This window comes from Quercus robur, chromosome 2, assembly GCF_932294415.1.
Source record: "Quercus robur chromosome 2, dhQueRobu3.1, whole genome shotgun sequence".
Taxonomy (NCBI): domain Eukaryota; kingdom Viridiplantae; phylum Streptophyta; class Magnoliopsida; order Fagales; family Fagaceae; genus Quercus; species Quercus robur.
Window position 1 is genome coordinate 79164849 of NC_065535.1, and position 25717 is coordinate 79190565.

At 33.5% G+C, this 25717-nt stretch overlaps 1 protein-coding gene across 3 annotated transcripts; it reads left to right on the top strand.

The window, feature by feature from the left end:
• Positions 1-24681: 24681 nt before the first annotated feature.
• LOC126707321 (uncharacterized) lies at positions 24682-25454 on the top strand. Of its 3 annotated transcripts, none has more exons than XM_050406919.1 (2): positions 24682-25028; positions 25107-25454. In XM_050406919.1, the coding sequence occupies exons 1-2, from the start codon at positions 24692-24694 to the stop codon at positions 25220-25222; spliced, it is 453 nt and encodes a 150-aa protein (XP_050262876.1). In that variant the 5' UTR covers positions 24682-24691; the 3' UTR covers positions 25223-25454. The 3 variants fall into 3 exon arrangements, with proteins under 3 accessions (XP_050262876.1, XP_050262885.1, XP_050262873.1); XM_050406928.1 differs by having other exon boundaries at positions 24682-24950; positions 25029-25454; XM_050406916.1 differs by having other exon boundaries at positions 24682-24872; positions 24951-25454.
• Positions 25455-25717: the final 263 nt, after the last annotated feature.

Sequence of the window (25717 nt, forward strand, 5' to 3'; positions counted from 1 at the left end):
CCTCACGACTGGGCTAAGTCGCGAGTTCAAGCCGCGAGCTAAAGACTTGGCCAGCCTAGGACTTTTGTCCTGTAGTGAAACAGCTGGCATGACTCTTCAGCTCCCCTGCATGCTCCGCACGTATACCAACTTTGGTGGCTTGCCAGTTGCGAGTCCAGCTGCGAGTCTCTGCATCCTTGCACAATCTTGAGCATTTCTTCACACTCTTTCACTCACTACCTTTACATGATTCTCACCAAAATACAGGGTTACTAATTACTCAAATACAATCAAATTTGGTATGGAATAAAGCCAAAAAGATGGTTGATAAAATTCAACCTTACAGAGAGGTTGATAGCCCAAACACTTACCACGCCCTTTCAGAGTGTCAAGTGAGCTTTTGGTGCTGCTAGGAAGCATTGGAAGAAGCCAAGGATGGCAGAGGCAACATAGAGCTTGTTGCGGGATCCAAAGAACTAGACAAGACACGGTTCTGAGAAGCCTTGTTGGAGTAGGAGCTTAGAGGGCTTAGGTACAGCGGGTAGATTAGGCTTGGAGGGTTTCTTGCTAACCCATGTATCCCAACTGATTGTCTAGTGGATCGATTATCACTTGGAGGGCGGCAGAGAGGTTTTTTTCCGAATTCTTCGGTTTCCTCTTTGATAACACATCAACGTGTTATCTTTTGTTTGCATCTCTCTTCCCTACTCTTTTATATTCCATTTTACTGCTGTGTTATTTTGATTATGGATTAGAGTAGCTTGTTTGTTTATCTGCTCGCATTTACACTATTCTGCACTTAGAACTAAGTTAGTGTAAAATCTATCAAGCCGTAACTTTAATTTGGAGGTCTAAATAGCTCTTGTGTTTTTAACACATTTTCGAGCTTTCAATTGGTATCAAAGCGGGTACACTTGCTGTGGTTTAAATACCTGAGTGTGTTCCTTGACCCTTTGTGATGGACTAGTCACAATCTCTTAATGCCCCACCATTCTTTGATGGAGGCAACTATGCTTTTTTGGAAGGTTCGAATGAGGGCTTTCTTGGGTGCTATAGATGAGCCTGTATGGGATTCCGTTGAGAATGGGTATGTTAAACCTACAACTGCCAAGTCCGAATGGGACAAGGCAGCTCTTGCATTAACTAATGCGAATAGTAAGGGCATTGATGCTATATTTTGTGGTATGTCCCGTGATAAGTTTCACAGGATATCGCACGTGGAGACAGCTAAGGAAGCTTGGACAATCCTTGAAAAGACATATGAAGGTACCAAGAAAGTCAAGGACATGAAGCTTCAAATGCTTACCACCAAATTTGAAGAACTTGAGATGGGAGATGATGAGGCTTCTCAATGAAATTGTAATTGCCAAACTCAATCTCAGAGAGAAGATTGAAGATTCTATGGTGGTGAGAAAGATTTTGAGGTCTTTACTGGAGAGTTTCCGAGCAAAAGTCACAGTTATAGAAGAGAGTAAAGACTTGGATGAGATCAAAATCCAAGAGCTAATTGGATCTCTCCAAACATATGAGCTGGGACTACCTTTTCATAAATCGAGGAAATCTCTTACTCTTAAAACCATCACCGAGAGAATGGACAACTCCTTCGAAGAGGATGATGTGGAGAAGGAAGTAGCATTCCTTGCAAAGAACTTTCAAAAATTTATGAAGATGAACAACAGTGGGAAGCCTTTCAACAAAGGAAATTTTTCATCTCCCAAGGGTGATAGGAAGGAATTTAGGAAGAAAGATGGGAAGAAGTCTCAATCTACTCAAGGGATCACTTGCTTCCAGTGCAATGGACATGGACATGTCAAGAGAGAATGTCCTAATTATTTGAGAATGAAGGGCAAGGCATATGCCACAACTCTCAATGATTCGGATTCTTCCAATTCAGATTCGGAGGATAGCTGTGATGAAGAAGGGAACTTCTCAGCATTAATGACTATTGCTCATGTTGAATCTTCAGAGGACTTGAATTTGCTTGTGCAAGAACTTGGGGAGCATAGTGATGAGGAATTCATGGGAATTGTAGAAGAATCGGATGCTGAAGTAGATGAAGATACAGCTGGTCTTCAAGAGAATTAAAACTCTCTCCTTGAGAAGTCGGGAGAGTCTACAAGGGTGGCCAAAGCAGCTGTGAAGAAGATGAAGAAAGCAGAGGAGGACTATAGAAGTCTCTTAGTAAGATATAAGGAGGCCAAGTGTGAGATTGAGACGTTGAATGGTGAGTTAACCGAGGCTTACACAAAGGTGAAATTTCTTGAGCTTGAGGTGGTTCAAGCAAATGCCAAAGTAGACCGAGTCTCTACTAAGAAGCTTGATGATGTCATCTCTTCACAAAAATCTTTCTCCGACAAAACCGGGTTAAGATATACTGGAGAAAGTAGTTCGGGTGTCAAGGTAACCAAGGAAGTAAAGTTTGTGAAGGCCAAAGAACCAAAAGGAGTTGTCCCTACTATTGAGAAAACAAATGTGGAGAAGAAGAAGAATATGGCTAACCAACGAGTGCTGAATAAGCCTCGTAACCAATCAATGGTCAGGTCTGAAGCCAAAGGGAGATCACCTCCAAAATCACAAAGAAGTCCGAGAACAAACCATGTATGCCATCATTGTGGACTTCAAGGACACACTAGGCCTAATTGTCATAAGTTGAGAGCATTGAATAATGCTAGGGATCAGAGGTCAAGAGGACCAAGAGATAACAAGAGGAATTGGGCTGTTGGGCAACCAAGAAGTCAAAATGGAGATTCCGGTGTGATAGACGTAATGAAGATGATTCAGGAATTCACCACATGTTTGGCAAACTTCAATAACAGGTTTGAAGGTCACAATTCACGTACCCAATCCTATAGGGATATCACCCCAAACGTGCATGACGTGTGGGTGAAGAAGGGTACTCATGCATGATTATCTCCTATGTCCATGCATCAATACTTCCAATGCTTAGGATCATAAGTTTATACATCATATCATGCATTTATTTCTGTTTATACCATGTTTCTTTTACAAGTTTTGCTCCTACTTGTTGTTATTGATCTTACTTTTCTTGTTCTATTTTTAAGTGTGTTCAAAAAATTCAAAAACCATAAAAATTGAAAAATCTTCAAAAAGTTTGATCGCTTATGTTATGTATATCACATGTGAGTTTGGCCTAGTACCTTCGTACTAATGGCGTAGTGCATTTACAAGCCTAGCTTGTTCTGTATGCACATATATTTTTGTGGGAGAAATCTTGAAATCTATGTGTGATTGTTGTAAATAGATCTTCAAGCTTGTCATGAATGATTGGTCTATAGTCTTGATGGTCTTGATACTTGCATAGACTTGTGCTTATATCTCTTCCCACTTTATTTTTATGTTTTTGATATAGAACTCACCAAATGTAAATCTCCAAATGAAAAGAGATAATGAGCTGCAAAAGCCTGTCGTACATACTAGTATTTGACTAGGAAAAAGGGAAAGTGACTTTTGTATTAAAATGTATGGTGCTAAAAAAGCCAAAGGCTAACTCTACATGTTGAAATATCAAAAATTTCAAGCACCAATCTCAAAAAGAGATGTATTATCCAAAAAAAAGGATCAATTGTTATGATTTATGTAGAAGCCAAATGAAAAGCTTCTCAGTTTTGTTATCATTCTCTTGTAGGAGGTCATATATGTTTATTTCTATAATTGAGATAGTCCACTTGATTTCGTACCAGTTGTGTATGACTTGATTGAATTGATCATTGAAGCTTCACTCTGGTCTATGAACTATTCCACATTTGATACTCAATCATAACACACAGGACTTTGTTAAGATAATGCCTATCTCATTTGTGTGACTGTACATGTTCAAATGTGATGTGTATACTCAAATACTTATTAATCAAAACCCAAAAAGATTTTTAAGTGTTCTTATATGTTTTTGAAAGTGATTTTATAATTTCATGTCTTTTGTTTTTTATCAAAATGTTTTTTGTGTTTTCTTCAAAAACTTGTTGAGAGGCTATTTCGCGAGAAACTCGCAACTTAGAGCTTCTCGCGAAATGTGCTTAAGGGAAATTAAAAAGTCACATTTTCATACAGAAACTCTCGCTATGACTAAACACTTCTCGCGAAATGTTTTTAGGCAAAAATTGAAAATTTTCAAGTTCATACAGAAGCTATCGTGATTGTCTCGTGACTGGTTTGCGACTAAAAGCTTCTCGTGAAAGCTTTTGAGCTTCAGTGGCCCATTTCGCAACTTTCTCACGACTGTTTCACTACTTTCTAACCTGCGAAAAACACATGTTTTCTGTTTTTATGTAGCAGATGTGACATATTTTCAAAATCACTTCACTTCCCTCACAAAGTCTCTCGAACCCCCTTCAACCCAAATCTCATTATTCTTCAAAACCCCATCACTCTCAAGCTTATTTTCTGCATTTCCAATTTCAAGGTATGATTTCTAAAAAATTTTCTTTATGTTTCTCTGAGTTTATGCAGAAATTTAAGTTAGGGTTCTAATATTTGGGGATTTTTCGAAAACGGGTTGGGGTTCTTATTTTTATGCAAATATTTCCAAAATCTTTGATTGGGCTAAGTCCCATTTGATGTGATTGTTCTTGTGTTGGCCCCTTGTGGCAAATTGAGCTTGTATTAAGGCATTTTTCACTATGTTCATGCATTATTCATAACTGATGTGCATTGTGGCATGTCAAGTGCTTGATAGAATGTCCTAGTGACATTTTTGTGCTAAATTGGATTCAAGTGAATTCCAATTTCTGGGTTTACACTTGTTTGACCCTGTTTAACTTGTTTTGGTCACTAATTATGTGTTTTACACATTTTTCCCATGTTGCACACACTAGGGCCCTCTAGGCACACCTCATGCATCTCATGATGCACACACATGCACCAGCATATGCACTGCCTTGGCACACACACAGACATAGTTACTTAATTCATGGTTTAACACCTTTAGCATGTTGTTTGAGTTTATTTACTCTGTTTTGAGTTGGTTTTACTTGTACTTTGATCTAACATGTTCCTAATCATGTTTTGTTTTTGCACACTTGTTTCTTTTCTGTTTTGTGTTCCTTTGCATAAATGGCTCCTATTAAGCATGCAGCCACCAAGAAACCAACTTCCAAATGTGCACGGACTAATTTTGATCATTTCAAGTCTATTGAAGCTGATATGAAGTATAATGACTGCTATAAGGATAAAATGATCACCATGGAAAGGGTCGTGCAACTGGAATCACTTAAGAGCACTTTCATACCTGAGGTGTTCAAAGAAAGAACTTGGACCAAGTTGTTGAACCCAGTTGGGGTTGTTTATTCAGAGATAATTAAGGAGTTCTTCTCCAATGATGCTGTAGAAGGGGATTGTATCGAGTGCTGGGTAAGGCACAAAGAATTTATGATTACAAGGGAGAACATACAAGACTTTTTGGAGGTTCGTCCTCCCTCACAACCAATCTCAGTTCAATATGACGATAGATTGGGATCCATTGCAGAGATGGTGAGGATACTTGGTGGGTCACCAAAGAAAAACTCCATGAACACAATACCATTTTCGTTGGGAAATTTAGACCCTGGTTGATAGAATTAACAAGATTTAAATCCAAGTTGTTAATTAGATTTATTATCAATAAAACTTGTTAAAACAAACAAACAGCAATATCATGTCAAAATCATGCAGTGGAAAAATAAATAAGACACGATATGATAACCCAGGAAAACCAATGAAACAAACTAGTTTCGCAGTAAAAAACCTGGGGGGAAAACCTTCCCGAAAAGCAATCCACCATAGAAAAGAGAAGTTTCAGATCTAGGACAAAACCTTTGTCCCTAAACTCTATAATCCTCATAGATGAACTTACAGCAGAAACCTTCTACCACTTCAGAACCTCTGAACTCTTCAATATATGAACGCCACCCTTTAATGCACGAATCTCAGTACGTGACTAAATCCTTTGCATGAATCCCAGTACGTGACTCACTCACCAACTTGAGGAAGAAGAATGTTGGCTGCAAAGTTCTTCACTTCATCAACAATGAAGATCAAGAAGCACTTGGTTACAAAACCCTAAAGCGCAAAGACGCAGTAGCTTCTTTTAGAGAGAATAAGGCATTGGTCACCTTTTGCATATGTTCTTCTTGTATTCTTTTATGTGACGGCCTCTAAAATAAGCCTTATATATGTCTAGGGTTGTGAGAAAAGAAACCCTAAACAAATACATAAGCATGGGCCAAAAATCAGATTTGAAAATCTGAAATTCGTAAAGCTCGACAGATAAGGTGTGGAGAAGGTGTCAAGGATTAAAACATCAGACACAAGAGATGAGGCTCGATCGATCCACCAGGTGTCGAGAAGGTGTCAAGATTGCGATAAGAAACACCTTAAGAGGCTCGATAGATAGCCTAGCTATCGAGCAGCTATCAAGCTTTAAAAACTCAGCACTTCTTCACTTGTTTCTTGGACAGACTTGATGACTTCAACACTTTATCTTGAAACACAGTTTCTTGAAGTATTAAACCTCATCCTAGATCTACTCAAATACAAGTAAAGTGCATTTTGTCAAAGGATTAACCAATTACATAAAATCATGACATATGTTCTTAACAAGTGAAACACATATGTCTTAACAATTTTCACCAGAGATGAGGACTTTGGCTTATGTGAAGATTCACAACCTGTACCCGGTCACCAACCTCACTACATTGTTAGCTCTAAGGACAATGTTTTTGTACGATCTATTCACCCACAAGGAAATTGATATTTATGGACACATCCTCTACTTGTTGAAAAAGAGCATTATGAAGCAAAATTCAATGACTATAATGCCCTTTCCCTCTCTCATTATGGGTCTCATTGCAAAGGAGGGCCTTAAAATTTTGAGTGGCCTCAAGATAATTCAAAAGGACTATCCCATTGGTGCACATACATTGACTAGGAGCACAGCCCACATCAAAGGCTCCAAGACAGGTGTGCATACCATACCTCAAGCACGTGTTGAGGACGAGGAAGGTGATACAGAGGAAGAGATAGAGCGATTTACTACTACTCTAGAGCCATCAAATCAGCCTTCAGTTTAGCCGTCATCTTCTACACCAGCACGAGGATCAAACAGACTAGATCGCATCCTAGCTAGAGTGGACCAGTTATACACTATGCTAGATTCCCATGTGCAGCACACAGCAACCAATTTGCTTATGTTCAGGGACAAATCACAGCCTTATCTTCTCAGATCGGGGAATTATCCGTTGATCATAGTTCAGATTCTGAGTTCGAGAGATTTTAGCCCTTTGGCCATTTTGGTCAAAAAGGGGGAGAAAATTTTGAGGGGGAGTTGAGGAAGAGCTTGCACAGTATTAGGGGGAGCATAGGTTTGGGCTTAGAAACATTGGTTATTGGTTCACAAGCGGTTTACTTGTGTTTATTTTTAGCTTTTATAACTGTTGGTTTATGTTTATGCTTTTACTACTTTTGTTTAAAACTTTAGTTCTCTTTGCTTTTATTTATTCAATCTTATATTCAGTATGTTGTGTTTACCTTATTGCTTTGTAGCATTTTTTTAGTACTTTATGATATTGATATTATGTCTTGAGTACTTCACACTTGTGCCCTAGTAGGATCTTGTTCCTAGATGCATATACTTCATGTATTTTGCATTGGTCGTGTGTTGGACATACAAGTGATCACAAGTGATTGCTCTTTACTTGCTTGTCCGAATGAACACTTACTTGCTAAATGTTCATTGTAGTCATTCTTTAATGACTGAACTTGTTTTGATCAAGTTTTTTTTTTACATGATATCTAATGTTTACAAACTTGATCGCACTATGCTTGCTTGTGTACATACCTTGTATTAAACTTGTCATAAGCTTAATGAAAGTTTTGTTTTTGTGCGAGTGTTTCAGGTTACAGGTATAAACGTGCAAGTGCTTTACGGTTTCTAGATTAGGGGTGAGTGAGTTTTGTCAATGTTCCCAAACTCACGTTTAAGTCTAGAGTCCGTTTTAGGGGTTTTGTCATGGAATAGCCAAAGGGGGAGATTGTAAAGTTGTGATTTACAAATATGTATTTTGTTGGCTTTTATTTCGTGCCAAATTTGATTGTAATTATATTCAATCTTTTGTATCTTGTATTTATTGTGGGATTTGATTGTAAGGGTTGTGTGTTAGAGAGAGAGTGTGTGAAGACTCAAGCAATTGAAGCCAGAAGAGTTCTCGCGAGTATCTCGCGACTAAGCATCCCGTGAAGTGAAGTATATGCCTTGCACATGACTAGAATGTGAAGATTCAGTACAGATGGAGACAATTATGTTTCACGAGTAGCTCACGGGTAAGGCCTTCCCTTGAGACACCCGTGAAACATTCTGTTTTACCAGACTATACTATCTGATACACACTTTCTGTACCCACGCTATATATACCCACATTACCCACAAATGTTGACGAGTGCTTCTGAGAGAAAACCCTAACCAAACATCTTGAGAGTTAAAGATTGTTATACCCACAATCCTCTACATAATTGCTTGATAGCCCAAACACTTACCACACCCTTTCAGAGTGTCAAGTGAGCTTTTGGTGCTGTTGGGAAGCATTGGAAGCAAGGTTTTTAAACTCGGACCGGATCGTATGGTCCGACCAGGAAACCCTTGAACCGTTCACTTTCACGGTCCGTTTAAGGTGAAGAAACGTTCCATGCGAAAAAAGCATGGACCCGTCCAGACTGCAGTTCGACTGTCTGATTCACACGATTCAAATGGTTGCCTTGTTTTAAGCCTTAAATGGCGTCGTTCCATCTCTTTTTTCCCCCTTATACGGCGTCGTTTAAAGCATACTCATTGAACAAATTTAACCCTAAAAAAAAAAAAAAATCACTCTCAATCACTCTGAAACCCTCGCTTCACTCTCTCAATCACTCTCTGCCTCTTCCTCACTCTCTCAATCACTCTCTCATCTCTGCCTCTTTCCTTCATCGCCGTCGTAGCTCAACCCAGATCTCTTCCTCACTCTCTCGTCTCTACCTCTCTCCCTCATCGCCGTCGCAGTTTAGCCCAGATCGTAGCTCACTCTCTCAATCACTCTCTGCCTCTCTCCCTCGTCGCCATCGTAGCTCAGCCCAAATCACAGCTCAACCTAGATCGCAGCTCACTCTGTCAATCACTCTTTGCCTCTCTCTCACACTCATCTCTGCCTCTCTCCCTTGTCACCATCGCAGCTCACTCTCTGCCTCATCGCCGTCGCCGTCGTTTGTTACTTTATCCGTTTTAATTCTTCTTTCTTTTATGTCAATTTATATTTTTTGTCCAATTTTTGGAACTTTCTCCATCTATGGTACTTTATCTCTCTCTCTCTCTCTCTCTCTCTCTCTCTCTCTCTCTCTCTCTCTCTCTCTCTCTCTCTCTCTCTAGTAGAATACTAGGATTATTGATTGGTTTATGAAATATATGTTTCACAACCATTTACATTAGATCCATGTTTGTTGTATTAAAAAAAAAAAAAAAAGTAAATTTTGACAACCCTGTTTGATGTTTTCATTCGACTAATAATGTTTTCAAGTTTCGTGTTGAAAACATTATTGGTAAGCTGATGGGTTGGAACTTTTTTTTTTAATTTGGTTTAAAGCTTGAGTTGGGTCAGGATTCGGGTCGACCAAAATTTCAAAACTGACCCAAAATTTGACAGTTTGATTTGTTTTATATTTTGGGATTTATTTGTTTAAATTTGTATTTTGATGTCTTGAGAATTACTTGTGATGAAATTGGAATATTAGGATTAGACCCAATTGTGTAAATTGTAATTATTTATTTATTAAATAATAGACTTTTAAATAGTTGAATGAAAATGCAATTTATTTATTTATTATTAAGCTTGATAAAATGGCCTCAAACCAATGACTAAACCCAACTCAATTTGCCTCTATGGGAAATGGGATTGGGTTAGGTTGGTTGGATTAGAGATTTCTAAACCCAAGGAGGTAAAGTTGGGATTAAAATTATCTGGAATTCAATCCGATCCAGCCTATGCATACCCTCTTTGAGTTCATGTGTGTATAAATTGTAACAAAATCAAGTTTATTTTTCTGACAAAAATAATAATCAAGAGAGAGAGAGAGAGAGAAAAATCCAATCCGTGTTTCTTGTGCATTATAGTTTGTTAATATGCTGCTACAAGGATTTATGCTTCAATGTGTGTTTATATTTTATAATTTTTGTTTGATAAGTATGTGTTTATAATCTGTGAACATGACGAATGAGAAATGGTTCATGATAAGTATATTGTACAATTTTTGTTTGCAAGCACAAATGTGTTTAAAGTTGTGCTTCAATCTTTAACTTGTGAAAGTTGTGAATCTTGTGATGGGTCTGTTGTAAAAAATTGGTGAATTTCACTATTTTAGAAATTGTATGAAGTTGTGAATTTGTGATTCTTTGACTCTATGACACTATGTATATTAGTTTGTTAATTTGACTCTGTGTATGAAGTTGTGATTCTTTGACTATCTGTATTTTAAACATTGATGGGTCTATGCGTGTTTGACTGGTTGTTTAGTCTTTTAAATTAAAATGGAAACAGAGACCGGGTTTACTCCATCACATGAAGTTGATTCCAATGTAGTGGAGTCTAGCTCAAGAGTAAGGGAAAAGGTTGATCCGGCTTGAAAACATTTTAGCCTTGTGGCGGATGAGAAGGGACGGAATACTTTTACATGTGTGTATTGTAGGCAAACATATAAAGGTGGGGGTATTAATAGGATGAAAAAACACTTTGCGGGGATAAAAGGTGATATTGGATCGTGTAAAAAGGTTTCTCATGATGTGAGATACCAAATGTTGGAATATGTGAAGGAGTTTGAGTTGAAGAAAAAAGCTGAGAAACAACGTCAAGAAGAAATGTTTAGTGTGCCTTCCACAAATAGTGATATGCAAGAAGATGAAGATGTTCAAGAAGTATTTGGTAGTGGGTTGCCTAAAAAACTTGTTTTACGTAAAAGAAAGGATACAAAGCCAGTGGATAATTACTTTGCGCCAAGAACTACTCCAGGAGCTCAACCTAGTCTTAAAAGTGTGTTCCAAAGTAAAGAAAGGGTGAGGCAAGCTGATATGGCCATTGCAAGGTTTCTGTATGACAATTGTATTCCTTTTAATGTAGTGAATTCAGTGTACTACCAAAGGATGATTGATGCCGTAGCTGCTGTTGGTCCTACTTACAAAGGTCCATTTTATCATGCTGTACGAGTCCCTTTGTTGAGGGATCAAAAGAAAGAGGTTTAGTTGTTGGTTAAGTCACAACGTAGGCATTGGGCAAAAGTTGGATGTACACTTATGACTAATGGTTGGACAAATACTAGACATAAGTCATTAATTAATTTCCTTGTTTATTGTCCTAGGGCAATGGTATTTGTAAAATCAGTTGATGTCTTAAATATTGTGAAAAGTACCAGAAACTTGTTTAAATTGTTTGATGAAGTAGTTACATGGGTTGGTCCAAAAAACATAGTTCACATGGTTACTGATAATGCTTCAAATTATGTATCTGCTGGTAAATTGTTGTGTGAAAATTATAAAACTATTAGTTGGTCTCCTTGTGCAGCACATTGCTTGAATCTTGTGTTACAGGATATGCGAGACATGCCTCATGTGGAGAGACTCAAAAAACGTGCATCCGAAGTTACAGTTTTTATTTATAATCATGTGGCTTTGATTGTTTGGTTGAGGAAGAAACCTGGTTGGACAGATATTGTACGTGTAGGAGCAACAAGATTTACTACTACTTTCCTTTCATTTGGAAGCCTTCATGTGCATAAGCATGACTTGCAAGCCTTAGTGACTAGCAAGTTCTTTGTGGACAATAGATTGGCAAGAGAGTCAAAGGCAAAAGAAGTAGTTTCTATCATTTTGGATAATTCTTTTTGGGATGATATTATTGTTCTTGTCAAGATTTCATCACCACTCATTCGTTTGTTACGGATTGTTGATTCTGATCAAAGGCCTGCAATAGGATATGTGTATGAGCGCATGCATAGAGCACGGTTGGGAATCAAGAAAATCTTCCGAATGAAGAAGCACTTGTACAAGCCATACACCTCAATTATAAAAAACCGTTGGGACAAACATTTGCGTAAAGATCTTTATGCTGCTGCATATTGGTTAAATCCCGCTTTTCAATATGATGAGGAGAATTTTTGTCAGAAACCAGCAGTAAATATGACTATTTTGGACTACATTGGGACAAAATGTGATGGTGACAAAGAAAAGGTAATTAAGGAAACCCAATATTTTTGAGACCATATTGGGAGCTTTGATAGAGATCTTGCATTGTCAACAAGCATGACCACTCATCCAGGTGAGAAGTAATTAGTTTACTTTAATACTATAAACAAATCTTAGTTTTTTTTGTTCATGTTGAAAGTTAGTTTTGTCACTATAGTTAGAATAACTGAAGTGATTATTCAATTGAAAGTTTGTTTGTTTATGTTGATTAATATTAGATTACGTTGTGTTATGAAAATCAGATGAATGGTGGAAGTTGTGGGGTGCTGATGCTCCAAACTTGCAAAAATTGGCAATTAGAATCCTTAGCCAAACTTCCACCTCTTCTAGATGTGAGCGTTGTTGGAGTTTATTTGACCAAATACATTCTAAGAGGAGAAATAGGTTGGAGCATCAAAGGCTCAATGATCTTGTGTTTGTTCATCATAACTTGCGATTGAGACATAGGTAACTAAATGCTATATCTTGTCATTATATTAATTTTTAAGAAGTCATTTATATAATGTAATTGTTAGTTACTAATTATGTTCAAATTCCAATAATGAGCATGACATTTTATGATGCAGGCTTTACAACAAAAAGTTTAATTTTGACCCCATTGATTATGCAAGTATCGACAAAACTGATTTTTTGGTATTTGTGAAAAAGGAAGACCCATATCTTAATTATGAAGAGTTGGAGAATGCAATTTATGAAGAGGGTGCATATCCAGCAAGTCCAGGGCCTTCTTCTAATATTGAAGGTTAGTTTATATGTAAACAATTTGATAATCTATAGTGATTTTTCTTTTATTTTTTTCAAACTTGTGTAAACATTATAATGATTTTTCTTTTTATTTTGTTTAAACTTGTGTATAGAATCTATAGATGATAGCAGTGAGGTTGAAGGAATTGATTTGGGAACATTTGGACAACCTGTTGGCCCTCCTCCTGGATTTCCAGGGAATGATGATGAGCATGATAACTATCATGACATTGATGATTTATGATCATAATAATCCTGTTTGAACTTTGAAGTTCTATTTTGTATTTTAAAGATAATTTCTTTGTCTTTTTGTAAGACACAGTGTGTAACTTGGAGTTTGAAGTTTTATTATTGTTTTTTAGAAATAAGTTTTTATGTATTTTTATAAGAAACAATGTGTAGTTGTGTTTGTATACTGTAACTTGGAAAACATTATTATGAGAAACAAGGCTATACATTGGATTAAGATCTTTTGGATTAACAAACGCTGTTAATGCACACAATTTATGCATACAGTGTTTGTACAATTTATGTTTGGATTAACAATGTTTTATGCACACAGTTTATGTTAATCCAAACACAAACATAAACACAAACACAGTTTATGCACAGTTTATGTTTGAATTAACATTGTTTTATGCACACAATTTATGCATACAGTTTTTGCACACAGTGTGTAATAGTTGTGTTATTTGCGTACTGTATTTTTGTAAGTTTTATGTATTTTTTAGAAATAAGCTTCTCTAAATGAATTAGACTATTTTAGTTACTTTTCTATTTTTTTTTTATTAATTTAATGTTTTTATATATATTTAAAATAATTATTAAATTAATTATGGCATCATCACGGTTCGACATCGGTTTGACCTCAAAAACCTTGAACATCTCCTTTTTACGGTTCAATGAACGGTCCAGGTCTGAAAACCATGATTGGAAGAAGCCAAGGATGACAAATGCAACATGGAGCTTGTTGTGGGATTTGGAGAGCTAGACAAGACACGGTTCCGAGAAGTCTTGTTGGAGTAGAAACTTGGAGGGCTTAGCTAGGTACATCAGGTAAATTAGGCTTGGAGGGTCTCTTACTAACCCATGTATCTCAACTGATTATCTAGTGGATTGATTACCACTTGGAGGGCGGCAGAGAGGTTTTTCGCCAAGTTCTTCGGTTTCCTCTTCAATAACACATCGGCGTGTTATCTTATGTTTGCATCTCTCTTCCCTACTCTTTTACATTCTATTTTACTGCTGTGTTGTTTTGATTATGGATTAGAGTAGCTTGTTTGTTTATCCGTTTGTATTCACACTATTCCGCACTTAGAACTAAGTTAGTGTAAAATCTATCGAGCTGTAACTTTAATTTGAGGGTCTAAACAACTCTTGTGTTTTTAACACATTTTCGAGCTTTCAGTGGTAAAATAGATAAATTAACTTTTTCAAATGTTAAAAACAAAAAAAAATTTAACACGATGAGATTGCTCTAATACAATAAATCTCACACATGGGCTGATGAGAATAAGATCAACTTCTTGCTAAGTTTGAGTTTCAGCAAACCCCACACGTGGGTTGTTACCAAAACAAAAAAGAAATAATATACGCAATAACTAATAAGACAAGAAAGTCTATTCCTAAAAATAAGAAAATAAAACCCACACGTGGGCTGATCGAAATAAGACCAACTTTTTGTTAGCTTGAGTTTCAGTTCGGCCAACGTAGTGGGTTGTTAAAATGGCCATGTTCTTTTACTTTAAAAATAAATAAATAAATAAATAAAAAGAAAAGTAGGATCTTACTTATTAAAGTGGGATATATTTTTTATTTTAAAAAATTTCTATGTCAGAGGCTGGTTAAATGGTTTGTGTAAAGCAGGACACGGAAATTGGTTCTTTGTGTTTTCATGTAAGAGGGGACAAAGACCTGAAGTTAAGTTGTCGACCTTGCGGTTTATGGGGCAAAGATAAGCTACTTAAAGACTTTAGAAGGAGTCAGAGGGGGCAACTGGCTCAGCTTCTGCCAATTTCGCCTCTGCAATTTTTTTTTACGTAATAAGACAATAATGTCTTTTCCAGGAATAAGATAATCAATCCCACACATGGTTGTTACCAAAACTAAAAAGAGATAAAATTACGAGTTTTATTACTATGGTATATATTAGTAAATTATCTTCTTCTTCTTTTTCTTTTTCTTTTTCTTTTTTTTTTTATTTTTTTTATTTTTTATAAAAAACTAAAAGAATTTTTATTTTTTTTAACAATTTTTTCAATACTTCATAAAATGTTTTAAAAACGAAGGATTAACTGGACCCTAAAGTTATTTATATATAACAAAAACACTATTATTTTGTAATCTCATTCAATCCCCATTGTCTAAATCCAATTTATGTCTATTTATAAATATATATTTCTTTCTAGTTCACGGCATACCTATGAAGTGATGTGAAAAATAAAGTATATCTGGCATTTATTAATTGTGTGACTAGGAAACTATTTATTTATTTATTTAACCTTGATATTTTTGAAAGGTTGAGAAAATAAATTATTTTCAATCATTGAAAATTTGTTAAGCCTATGTACCATACGAGGAGAGATTATTATATTTCATACTTCGAAGTTTGAGGTGAATAGTTCAAATCTCTAAAATTTTGATTATATTTTTTAAAAGGAGTTTCAACCTTTGATATCTGCTCTTAGTAATAGTATTTTATTAGTAGACCAAGATACTAATCGACTTTTTGTGTAGACAGAGATTGAAACTGAAATCTCTTATTCAACCATAAAAAACTTTATTAGCTAAGAAAACGAACCTAGCCTACAAATTTGTTATTAAACGTACAGCTTAGATCATATTGTACAATATATATATATATATATACACACATATGGAGTCCAGTTAATGTATGCCCTTAGGGCATACATTAACAATTTATTTTAGAAAAATTTTTATTGAAAGAGTTTACAACTTTTTCAATTCTCGACAAATTTTTATTTAAAATGATTTACTAACATATGCTTTAGGAGTATACATTAGTAAAACCTATATATATATATATATATATATATATATATATGTGTGTGTAAATAAGTCAGCGATTGTATTGCATGGGCTCCATTCCAGTCACTTTATTCTTTTCATCCTGTCGAGAATCTCCAGTTCATATGGACAGCCTTAGATTGGTGGGTCGACTTCGTAATACGTCTAAAGTCTGCTTGTAGCTGTATCAATGATTCAGTATAGCTGAAATAATCATACAGGAATATAATTTTCCAAATGCTATATTGACTAAATATCGAATTCATTTATTTATAGTGGTAATATTATGATATTCATTTTTTATAGAATATTATTATGATAATTATTGAAATTGAATGCCTTCTCCTCTCTTCTTTTCTATTTTCAATTTTTTTTTTTATAGGAATTACCTTTCATTTTTTGGTCCAAGAAATTACTTTTTAGTCTGTATTCTACACAAAATTCATTAGTCATCACGTGGAAAATCATGTAATTTCAATTAATCATAAGAAAAATGTTAGGTAGTTTAAACACCACCTTTAATGGAAGTCCCAAAAAATTGGGTGATGCCAGGCCGGCTCAACAAATATATTGAGCTGGAAGGCGATATCTTTAAATATGACCCTTTTGTTATTATTTAAATTTCAAATAATATTTAACTAGTGTTTTATATCGTAATTTTTCTTATTAAAAAAAAAATTCATTCTCTTTACTTTTTAATATGACTATTTTTTTGGGGAAAATACTAAAGTTATAGCAAATTTTACTAAAAAAAAAAAACTTATAAAATGATGTAGTATTGTTGTAATTAGTGATACTTTAAGAAGATAATAGTAAACAATTTTATGAAAATTGTATTTAGAGAACATGAGCCAAATAATAGATTTAAGTGTGGGACCCACCATTTTTTTTAAATTTTCAAAAAAAAAATTGTATTTAAATCCTCTTACTAAACAATCCTTCAAGTTTCTTAATGACTACTATAGAAAAAATTCCTCGAGTTGTCATTGTTTGAGTTTATAAAGACTTAGAGTCTGTTTGGATACCACTTATTTTGCTGAAACTGAAAACTTATTACTGAAAGTACTGTAGATAAAGGTAAAAGTTAGTTGAAATAGTACAGTGAGACCTATAAATAGTACCAAAAAGTGCAGTAGGACTCATGAATAGTAGTAAAAATAAGCTGAATAGTAAAATAATTTATAATTTTCATCCAAATCCAAACTCACACTTATGTATGTCAATTATGGATTTTACCTTATGAACTCAAAACTTGACCACTGCTGTCTACATCCGCGTGATATAGCAACCAAAATCCACTCTTTATTATTCTTAAAAAAAAAAAAAAAAAAAATCCACTCTTTATGATAGGAATTATAACCACACTAAAAAGAGCAGTTTGATAATTTAAAACTATTTAGTTATTGAGAATTCAAATTTAATAATTATATATACTTTTGATAATTTAAATTTCCAAGAGTTAGCATTCATGATTTTCAAATATATTTAGAATTGGAATATATCGCATTTTGAGCAATATTGTACTTAAAAATATAATTTTCTTTCAACTAATTGTATATAAACTTACTTAATAATTAAAGAAGTATTAATTTGAGCCCTATCCTTGATTTTTAAATGGAAAAAAATACTTTTTTTTTTTTTTTTTTTTGTGAATAAATAAGAGTATCCAAACTTCTTCAAGTATTTGACTATTCTCTTGGGTGTATGCTCATCCCACACATATCAAATTATTATAGAGAGGAATCTCATTGGAAAGGCCCAAAATACTTTTAAATCTTGATAAACTTTTCACTTGAATGAATATATATAAACCACTCCATGTTGTTAGTTAATTTAAGGGGGAAAATAGTGAAAACTAAATTTAAATTTCACATTCTTGCAAACACAGGAAATGCAAGAATTGTCATTTTCTTTTTTGTATTGAACAAGTCATTGATTCCCACGTGGGCTTCCTGGTTTGGGTTGAAACAAGCTATAACATGTTTAGAGTCAAACTTTATTTTTTCCACGCACTTCTTATTATACGTTATTCATATACATCACTTATTTCATATTTTATATGTGACCGTTAATAAATAAAAATATAGATATCATGCATAAAATTATGAATATTATGTGTAAACAGTATACATCATCAAATGTGAGAGAACAATTACTTACCGTAATTCAATGGGTGAAAAGGGTGCGCGGGAGTTAAAATTCCCATGTTCCACTGGAATTTATGTTTGGATGGTTGGTGTAGCCTGTATTTTATGTTAAATCTTTAAAGAAATGGTAATATGAAGAGGTAAGCAGTGAAGGTGTTTAACAGGGTATCAATGTTATTATTTCTATCTTCAAGCGAAGGAAAAGTCTAATTGAGCCTAAAAAAGTGGATCGAGATTCCAAACCACCAATTAGAGGAAGGAGAATGCTTCATCCATGAGCCATTCTTAATTCTCATCAAGGTACTTGTTGACAATTGGTTGAGCGTTAAAGTCAACATCTGTCATTTGCTTCCTTTTCTCTTCTTTTATTTTTTATTTATTTATTTATTTTTATTTTTTTTTTTTTGAGGAACTTCTTTTAATTTAGCCATACCAGTCGTAACAAATTAAAAATGATTGACTCTGGCTAACTTTATCATCATTTAGTTGCTCATTCAGTGATAATTAAATTAAACCAAGTTGATGTACCTGCGATTTGGACAATCACAAGTGATGTAACCATATCCTAAACACTATTTTTTTAGCACTTGTTACATTTCAATGATTTCTCGCTCCTTACATCTCAAAGTCACTGTTGTTGATTAAAAAAAAATATATATATATATATATATATAACTACACTAAAAACAATTTTCACAAATATAAATAATCTGAAGTCCCCAATTCACCAAAGATGCTTTCACACCAACATACACTAACACACTAGACAAACCTTTGTCTTCAAACTCCCACATAGATACAAATTAAGCCAGTCTGTTCATAGAGACTAATCATATCTCATTAGCTACTTATATTTTCTTTTTAATTAGAATTATTGTATTTTTGTACTATTCACCGAACCAATATGAATTGCAAAATAAGTAAGAAAATTACTTAATTAGCCGTTCACACTACTAAAAAACCAGTCTATGTTCTTCTCAAAAAAATTAAAAAAAAAAGTCTATATCAGCATTCTTTTTGTAGGGTTTTAGAAAAATACCCCTATATGTGACCTATTACGGCATTTTTAACAAATACTGCTGTAAACCTTCAACCTATAGCGGCGCTTATGAAAGTGCCGCAACCGATATAATATATATATACCAGTTCTTCCAAAGTCTATAGTGGCTTTTTTTTTTTTTTTTTAATATTTTTTTAAAAAACAAGGCCTATTATGGCATGGACATAACACTTCTAAAAAATAATTGTAAGGTCATGTTTAGGCCTTGTTTGGTAATGGTGTTTAAACAACGAAAACTATTGTTTAAACACTACAATACATATTTTTCACACACTTTTTCACCCACACATATTTCAACAAAACTTAAACAACAATACTAGAAATTTCTTACCAAACGAGCCCTTAGTTATTTAGAATTTCAACTATTAAGAATTATTTATTTTTGATAATTTAAACTTCCAAGCATTAGAAATTCCAATAGTTGGCATTCATGCTTTTCGAATATATTTGTATATACAGCACTTCAAGCAACATTATATATATATATATATAAATTAAGCTAATTGTATATAAAATTATTTAGTAATTAACGAACTATCAATTTAACCATCGTGATTGATTTTTACATGATCAAAATACTCTTAGATCTAGATAAATATTCACTTGAATGAAAAATAAACTTTAAAAAAAAAAAAATCCGCTCCATGTTGTTAGTTAATTTAAGTGAAAAACTAGTGAAAATTTGAATTTAAGTTTAACATTAGTAATGCTTACAAACAAAGAAAATACGAGAACTACCATTTCTTACTCAAAAGATTTAAGATTCTCACACGCTCATTACAGATCACTTATTTGCAACCATATGTTATCCATTTCACGTTTAAATGTGGATATCAATAATTAAAAAAATGGACATCGTACATAAAATTATGAACATTATATGGAATGTACATTAATGAATGTGAGATAACAATTATTTACCATACTTAAAAAGGGTGTGTTGGAGTTAAAATTAGCATGTTTCACGTGGGAATATGTGGATTGTTGGTGTACATGGAAATATATACATTAACAATGGCGGTTTAATATATAAGCCAGGGTGTTCATATGAACACCTGACTTGCCAAAGAAAACAAATTATACTTGCAAAAAAATTATATTTTCAAATTAAGTTGTTTTGTCTGCCCTAAAAAAAATATTGATCACCCTAACTTTACAATCCCAAGAATTTGGGTTCAACAAAAATAAGAGTAATATTAGGAACATAAAAAATGTTACAACTATTTTACAATATTTCTAAATTAGCATACCAACTCACACCCATAACAATCTCTAATATAAATTTTTGGTATGCTAATTTATGAATGTTATAAAATTGTTATGACTTTTTGTTGTCCCTAGCATTACCCACAAACTAATCTTGCCCCTTCAAACATAATCTTTAACCCCTTGAACAAATATATATATATATATATATATATATATATATATATATATAATCCCAACTAACAGATATAATAAATAGCCACAAAAAAAAAAAATAAATAAATTAACAAAATATTCAACATAAAGGCATTCAAAATTCAGAAAATAAAAACTTCTAATCATTTAGATTTGTAACACATTTGACCCATTCCATAATATTAATTTCTAATTTTATTTTGTCCTAAAACCAGTACCAAAAGAGATCATATGGCCATGAGTTTTTCTCCACGGTGCTAGTAGCTCTACTCTCCTCAGTGGCTCGATTCGCAGTCACAACAGTATCATTCGTTGCTCTCTCTCTCCTCTCTCTATTTTTCTCTTCTTTATTATCATTTAAGACTCTTAGTTACTTCTTTAGTCTCATTAGTTACTTCTTTACTATCATTTCAGTTTTCACTTTATCTCTCATCAATTCCTTTTTTTTTTTTTTTTAATTTAATACAAAAATTATAAAATTTCAGGTATTTACATGTTTTTATTTTTATTTTGTGATAACTATATATTCAAGTTATTGTTTTAATAGATTTTGTACCATTTAAGTTTCTTAAAGACTGCTTTAGAAAATATTCCTAGAACCGCTATTGTACATTAATATGTTACTTATTTTGCAACTCTGACCTCTCTCCCTGAACTTCGTTCTTGGAGGAAGGATGGTAATTATATTTCATTCTTTGAGCACTTCCAATCCCAAATGCATCCAAAAATTGATATTAAACGTACAGCTAGCATCACATCGTTCATTATGAAAATTAAGGTCAATGATCTCGATGCATGGGCTCCAATTACCTCAAACCAGCATACAGAAACAATTTAGCCTGCAATGCATGTGGCTCCCTATTTCTTTTATTTTCATTCCATGTTCACTTGTCCAGAATTTCCAGATCATATGGACAATGACTACCCTAATGGTCAACTTCCTAGCTAGTTCGTCTTGTAGCTGTATCATAATAGCTGAAACAATTTTATACAAATATTATGCAAAGTTGCATTGGTTATAATTTGCCAACTGCAATATTGGTTGTACCGCAAATTTATTTATTTATTTATTTAGTAAACAAATTCATTTATTTTTAGTATTGAATTAAATTAGAAATTGATATTTGGTTTAATAATAAAGGCAATTATCATGAATGGACACAATAACTTAAAACCATTTTATTTTGAATTCTACACAAAATTCATTAATCAACATGTAAATAATCATGTAATTTCAATTAATTATAAGAAAAATATTAGGTTGTTTAAATCCACCTTTAATGGAAGTGCCTAAAAGTTAGGTGACGTGGGGCTGGTATAGCCTGTGACTACCACAAAATAATGTTCTGTGATTTTTTTTTTTTTTTTTTTTTTTTGAAATTTGATACTGCAAGACCATTCTACTTCAATTTATGGTTTGTCAAGCCTCCATAATCAAGACGAAGAAAATGAGATAAAAAGAGTACTAGAAGCCTAGAAAAACTATTGATAAAAACAAAAATGTTTTATTATGATAATCAAAGAGATAATACTTTTTGATAGATGTGATAGAATTTCTAATTTTGACGCTCACTTCATGATGATTGCTCTTTACCATGAGGCTAAGACACTAAAAAACGTGATATATTAGTGTCCTAATATTATGTTCTTAATTTTTGCCCAAATTAACATCAATCATCTCCTTTATTGTCGCAAGACCCATTTGTCAAATTGTTGCCGAAGACTTCATAAATTTTCTCAGATAAGATCAAGAAAACATGACACTCGCTCTAATTGCTAATCCATTAACACAAAGAGAACTTATAAGTTATAGGTTAAACACCTTCTATAGCAGCCACTTGAAAGCTAACTCCACTATAATCGTTCAAGTTAAAATCATTATACCTTATGTAGTCGGATCTTGTGAGGATTTGATCATTGCCGAGGAAATCAATGGAACCCAACTCTTGAATTAAATAAGCAAACACCCTCCAAGACTAAACTAGTTAATTATTGGGTGTCAATCGCTAACGTTGTGGATGGCTTTGTATCATGGCTTTACGTTTATCTTTAACAATTCCATGAGCCATTCATAATTCTCATCAAGGTATTTGTTGAAAGTTGGTTGAGCATTACAGTCAATATCAAGAACATTAAAAAATTTCACTTGAGGCTTCAAAAGTGGTATCACTCTCTTCTTCTAATTTAGCCACACAAGTCACGTAACAAATGAAAAATGATTGTTATTGGCTAACTTTATCATCATTTAGTTGCTCTTTCAGTTATAATTAAAGCAAGTAGATGTACCCTGCGATTTGGACAATCACAAGTGATGTGAACATTTCGTAAGCACTTGTTACATCTCATCTCATCTCAATAAGCTCTCGCTCCTTACATCTCAAAATTCGCTGTTGATGATAAAAACTTTAGCCACGCTAAAAAAATCTCACAAGTATAAAGTAAACTGAAATCCTCAGTTTACCCAAACATGCTTTCACACTAGCACACAAGGGAAACCCTTTTCACCAAACTCAAACATAGAGACAAAGCCACTCTATTTACTTTTTAGAGACTATCATATCTAATTACTTATAATTTCTTCTTAATTAGAATTATTTTATTTTCTTATTATTAATCAAACCAATATAAAAACCACAAAATAAGGAAGATTCGCTGGACATCAAAAAAATGAAAAAAAAAAAAAAAAAAGTCAACTTTTGCTGGATCCTCGGATATTATTATGTTTTGAATAAAAAAACAAGACACCTCAGTTTATTTATCGAGTAAATGCCGTAAAAATTGAGTGATATGTGAGTTATTTTCTTTTTTCTTTTATTTCTTCCATACTCAATAAGTTACTTTTATGAGAGGATAAGGTCTATTCTATTTTCTTAAGAACTAAAGAACCATCGCGTAATGTCTATTTCAATTGTTTGATTAACACTGATTTTAAAAGTTTGTGTCTTCAATAATTAAACAACATTGTTTGTAATCAAATGTAATTATTACTCATCTTTTCTTTCTTTATATATTTCCTTTTCCTTTTTCTTTTTCCTTCTTTTATGACAAACCTTTTAAAAAATATCTATTTTAATTTTTTGGTATCAATTGTAACTTTAAACTAATTTCATTTTAAAAATATTTAGTTCTTTATTATTTTGTTCTTGCTGGTTTTTTTTTTTTTTTTTAATTTTTAAATATATATATATATATATGTGTGTGTGTGTGTGCACAATATTTGAAAGAGAGAAGTAAAAAAGAAGTATGGAAGTAAAAAAGAGAGAAGTATTTAGAATTTCAATGTATTATACAAATAAAGTGGACATTGTGCATCAAATTATGAACATTAAGTATATATAGTAAATATCAACGATTGTGAGAGTTAAAATTCCCATGTTGAAGGTCTTTTTGGAATCAGCTTATTTTTTTGAAATTGAAAACTTTTTACTGTAAGTATTATAGGTAAAGGTAAAAGTTAATTGAAATAGTACAGTGAGACTCATAAATAGTACGAAAAAGTACAATGGACCCATGAATAGTAACAAAAATAAAATGAATATTAAAATAAGCTAGTTTTTTAAGCTGGAGCCAAACATACATTTACACTCCGTTTGGGATCTACTTATTTTGCTGAAACTGAAAACTTTTTATTAAAAGTACTGTAGATAATAGTAAAAGTTAGCTGGAATAGTACAATAAGACTCATGAATAGTACCAAAAAGTGCAGTGGGACTCATGAATAGTAGCAAAAATAAGCTGAATAGTAAAATAAGTTAGCAAAAATAATCTTTGCCAAATATCCGTTTGGCATGATTAATTTTACTAACTTATTTTACTATTAAGCTTATTTTTGCTACTATTCATAAGTCCTACTGCACTTTTTGATACTATTTATGAGTTCCATTATACTATTTCAACTAACTTTTACCTTTATTTATAATGTTGTCAGTAAAAAGTTTTCGATTTCAATAAAATAAGTAAATCTCAAACACACCTTAATGGAAATATTCAAATGGTTGATGTTGTTTGTTAATTGGGTTAAATCTTTATAAAAGGGGATCATCAATGTGATCGTTTCCTATCTTCAGGCGAAGTAAAAGTCTAATGGCCCCTAAAAAGCAGGATCAAGATCCTAAACCTGAACCTCCCCCTGTTACTGGTGAAGCCAAATCCTCTACTACACCACAAAGTGATCATGAAGGGTCAAGTGCTGCTGAAAATGTCCAAGGTCCATATAATGTAGGAGTCGATCCAAGAGAAAATATACCAGTCAACCAAAGGCCAGGTGCGGCTGAAAATGCCCGAGGTCCAGATGATGTAGGAGTCGATCCAAGAGAAAATATACCAGTCAACCAAAGGCCAGGTGCGGCTGAAAATGCCCGAGGTCTAGATGATGTAGGAGTCGATCCAAGAGAAAATATACCAGTCAACCAAAGGCCAGGTGCGGCTGAAAATGCCCGAGGTCCAGATGATGTAGGAGTCGATCCAAGAGAAAATATACCAGTCAACCAAAGGCCAGGTGCGGCTGAAAATGCCCGAGGTCCAGATGATGCAGGAGTCGATCCAAGAGAAAATATACCAGTCAACCAAAGGCCAGTGAAAAAAAATGAAAAACGTGATGACTCACATGCATGAGACATGCATGCAGTCGTCCCTCCTCGTTCAACTTGCATGATGACTTAATTTGGGTTCGTATCTTTCCTACGTTTGTTGTTGAAGCTGTTGTTGTTGCTTTGCCTTATTTTATTTTTCCTTGCCTTGTTTTCTGGGTCAATAGCCCTACTCCTACGATTATGAATGAGTGGGTGGAATGCTAGTTGTGTGTTTTTATTCTCTATTATGTTATCAATGAAACTATATTTAACCAGTAAGAATTACTAAAGTACCTACACATTACACAATACAAGTAACCAAGCTGCAATCTTGTTATTTTTGACATTATCATGAGATAGAATAGTAATGCTATTGATACAAATTTTTTTATGATATTTTAATAAATTATTGATATAATAAGTTTTTATTATTTTTTCATATGAGCCAATCGTTGACATTACTTTTTTATATAATAATAATTATTTATCACGTCAATAGTTTACATAAAATTTTGAAAATAAGTTTATAACTTAATCA

Coding starts and splice junctions, on each gene's coding strand:
- LOC126707321 (XM_050406919.1), top strand. CDS start 24,692: ATGGCCCCTAAAAAGCAGGATCAAGATCCTAAACCTGAACCTCCCCCT. Junction 25,029..25,106: donor ACCAGTCAACCAAAGGCCAG/GTGCGGCTGAAA, acceptor ACCAAAGGCCAG/GTGCGGCTGAAAATGCCCGA.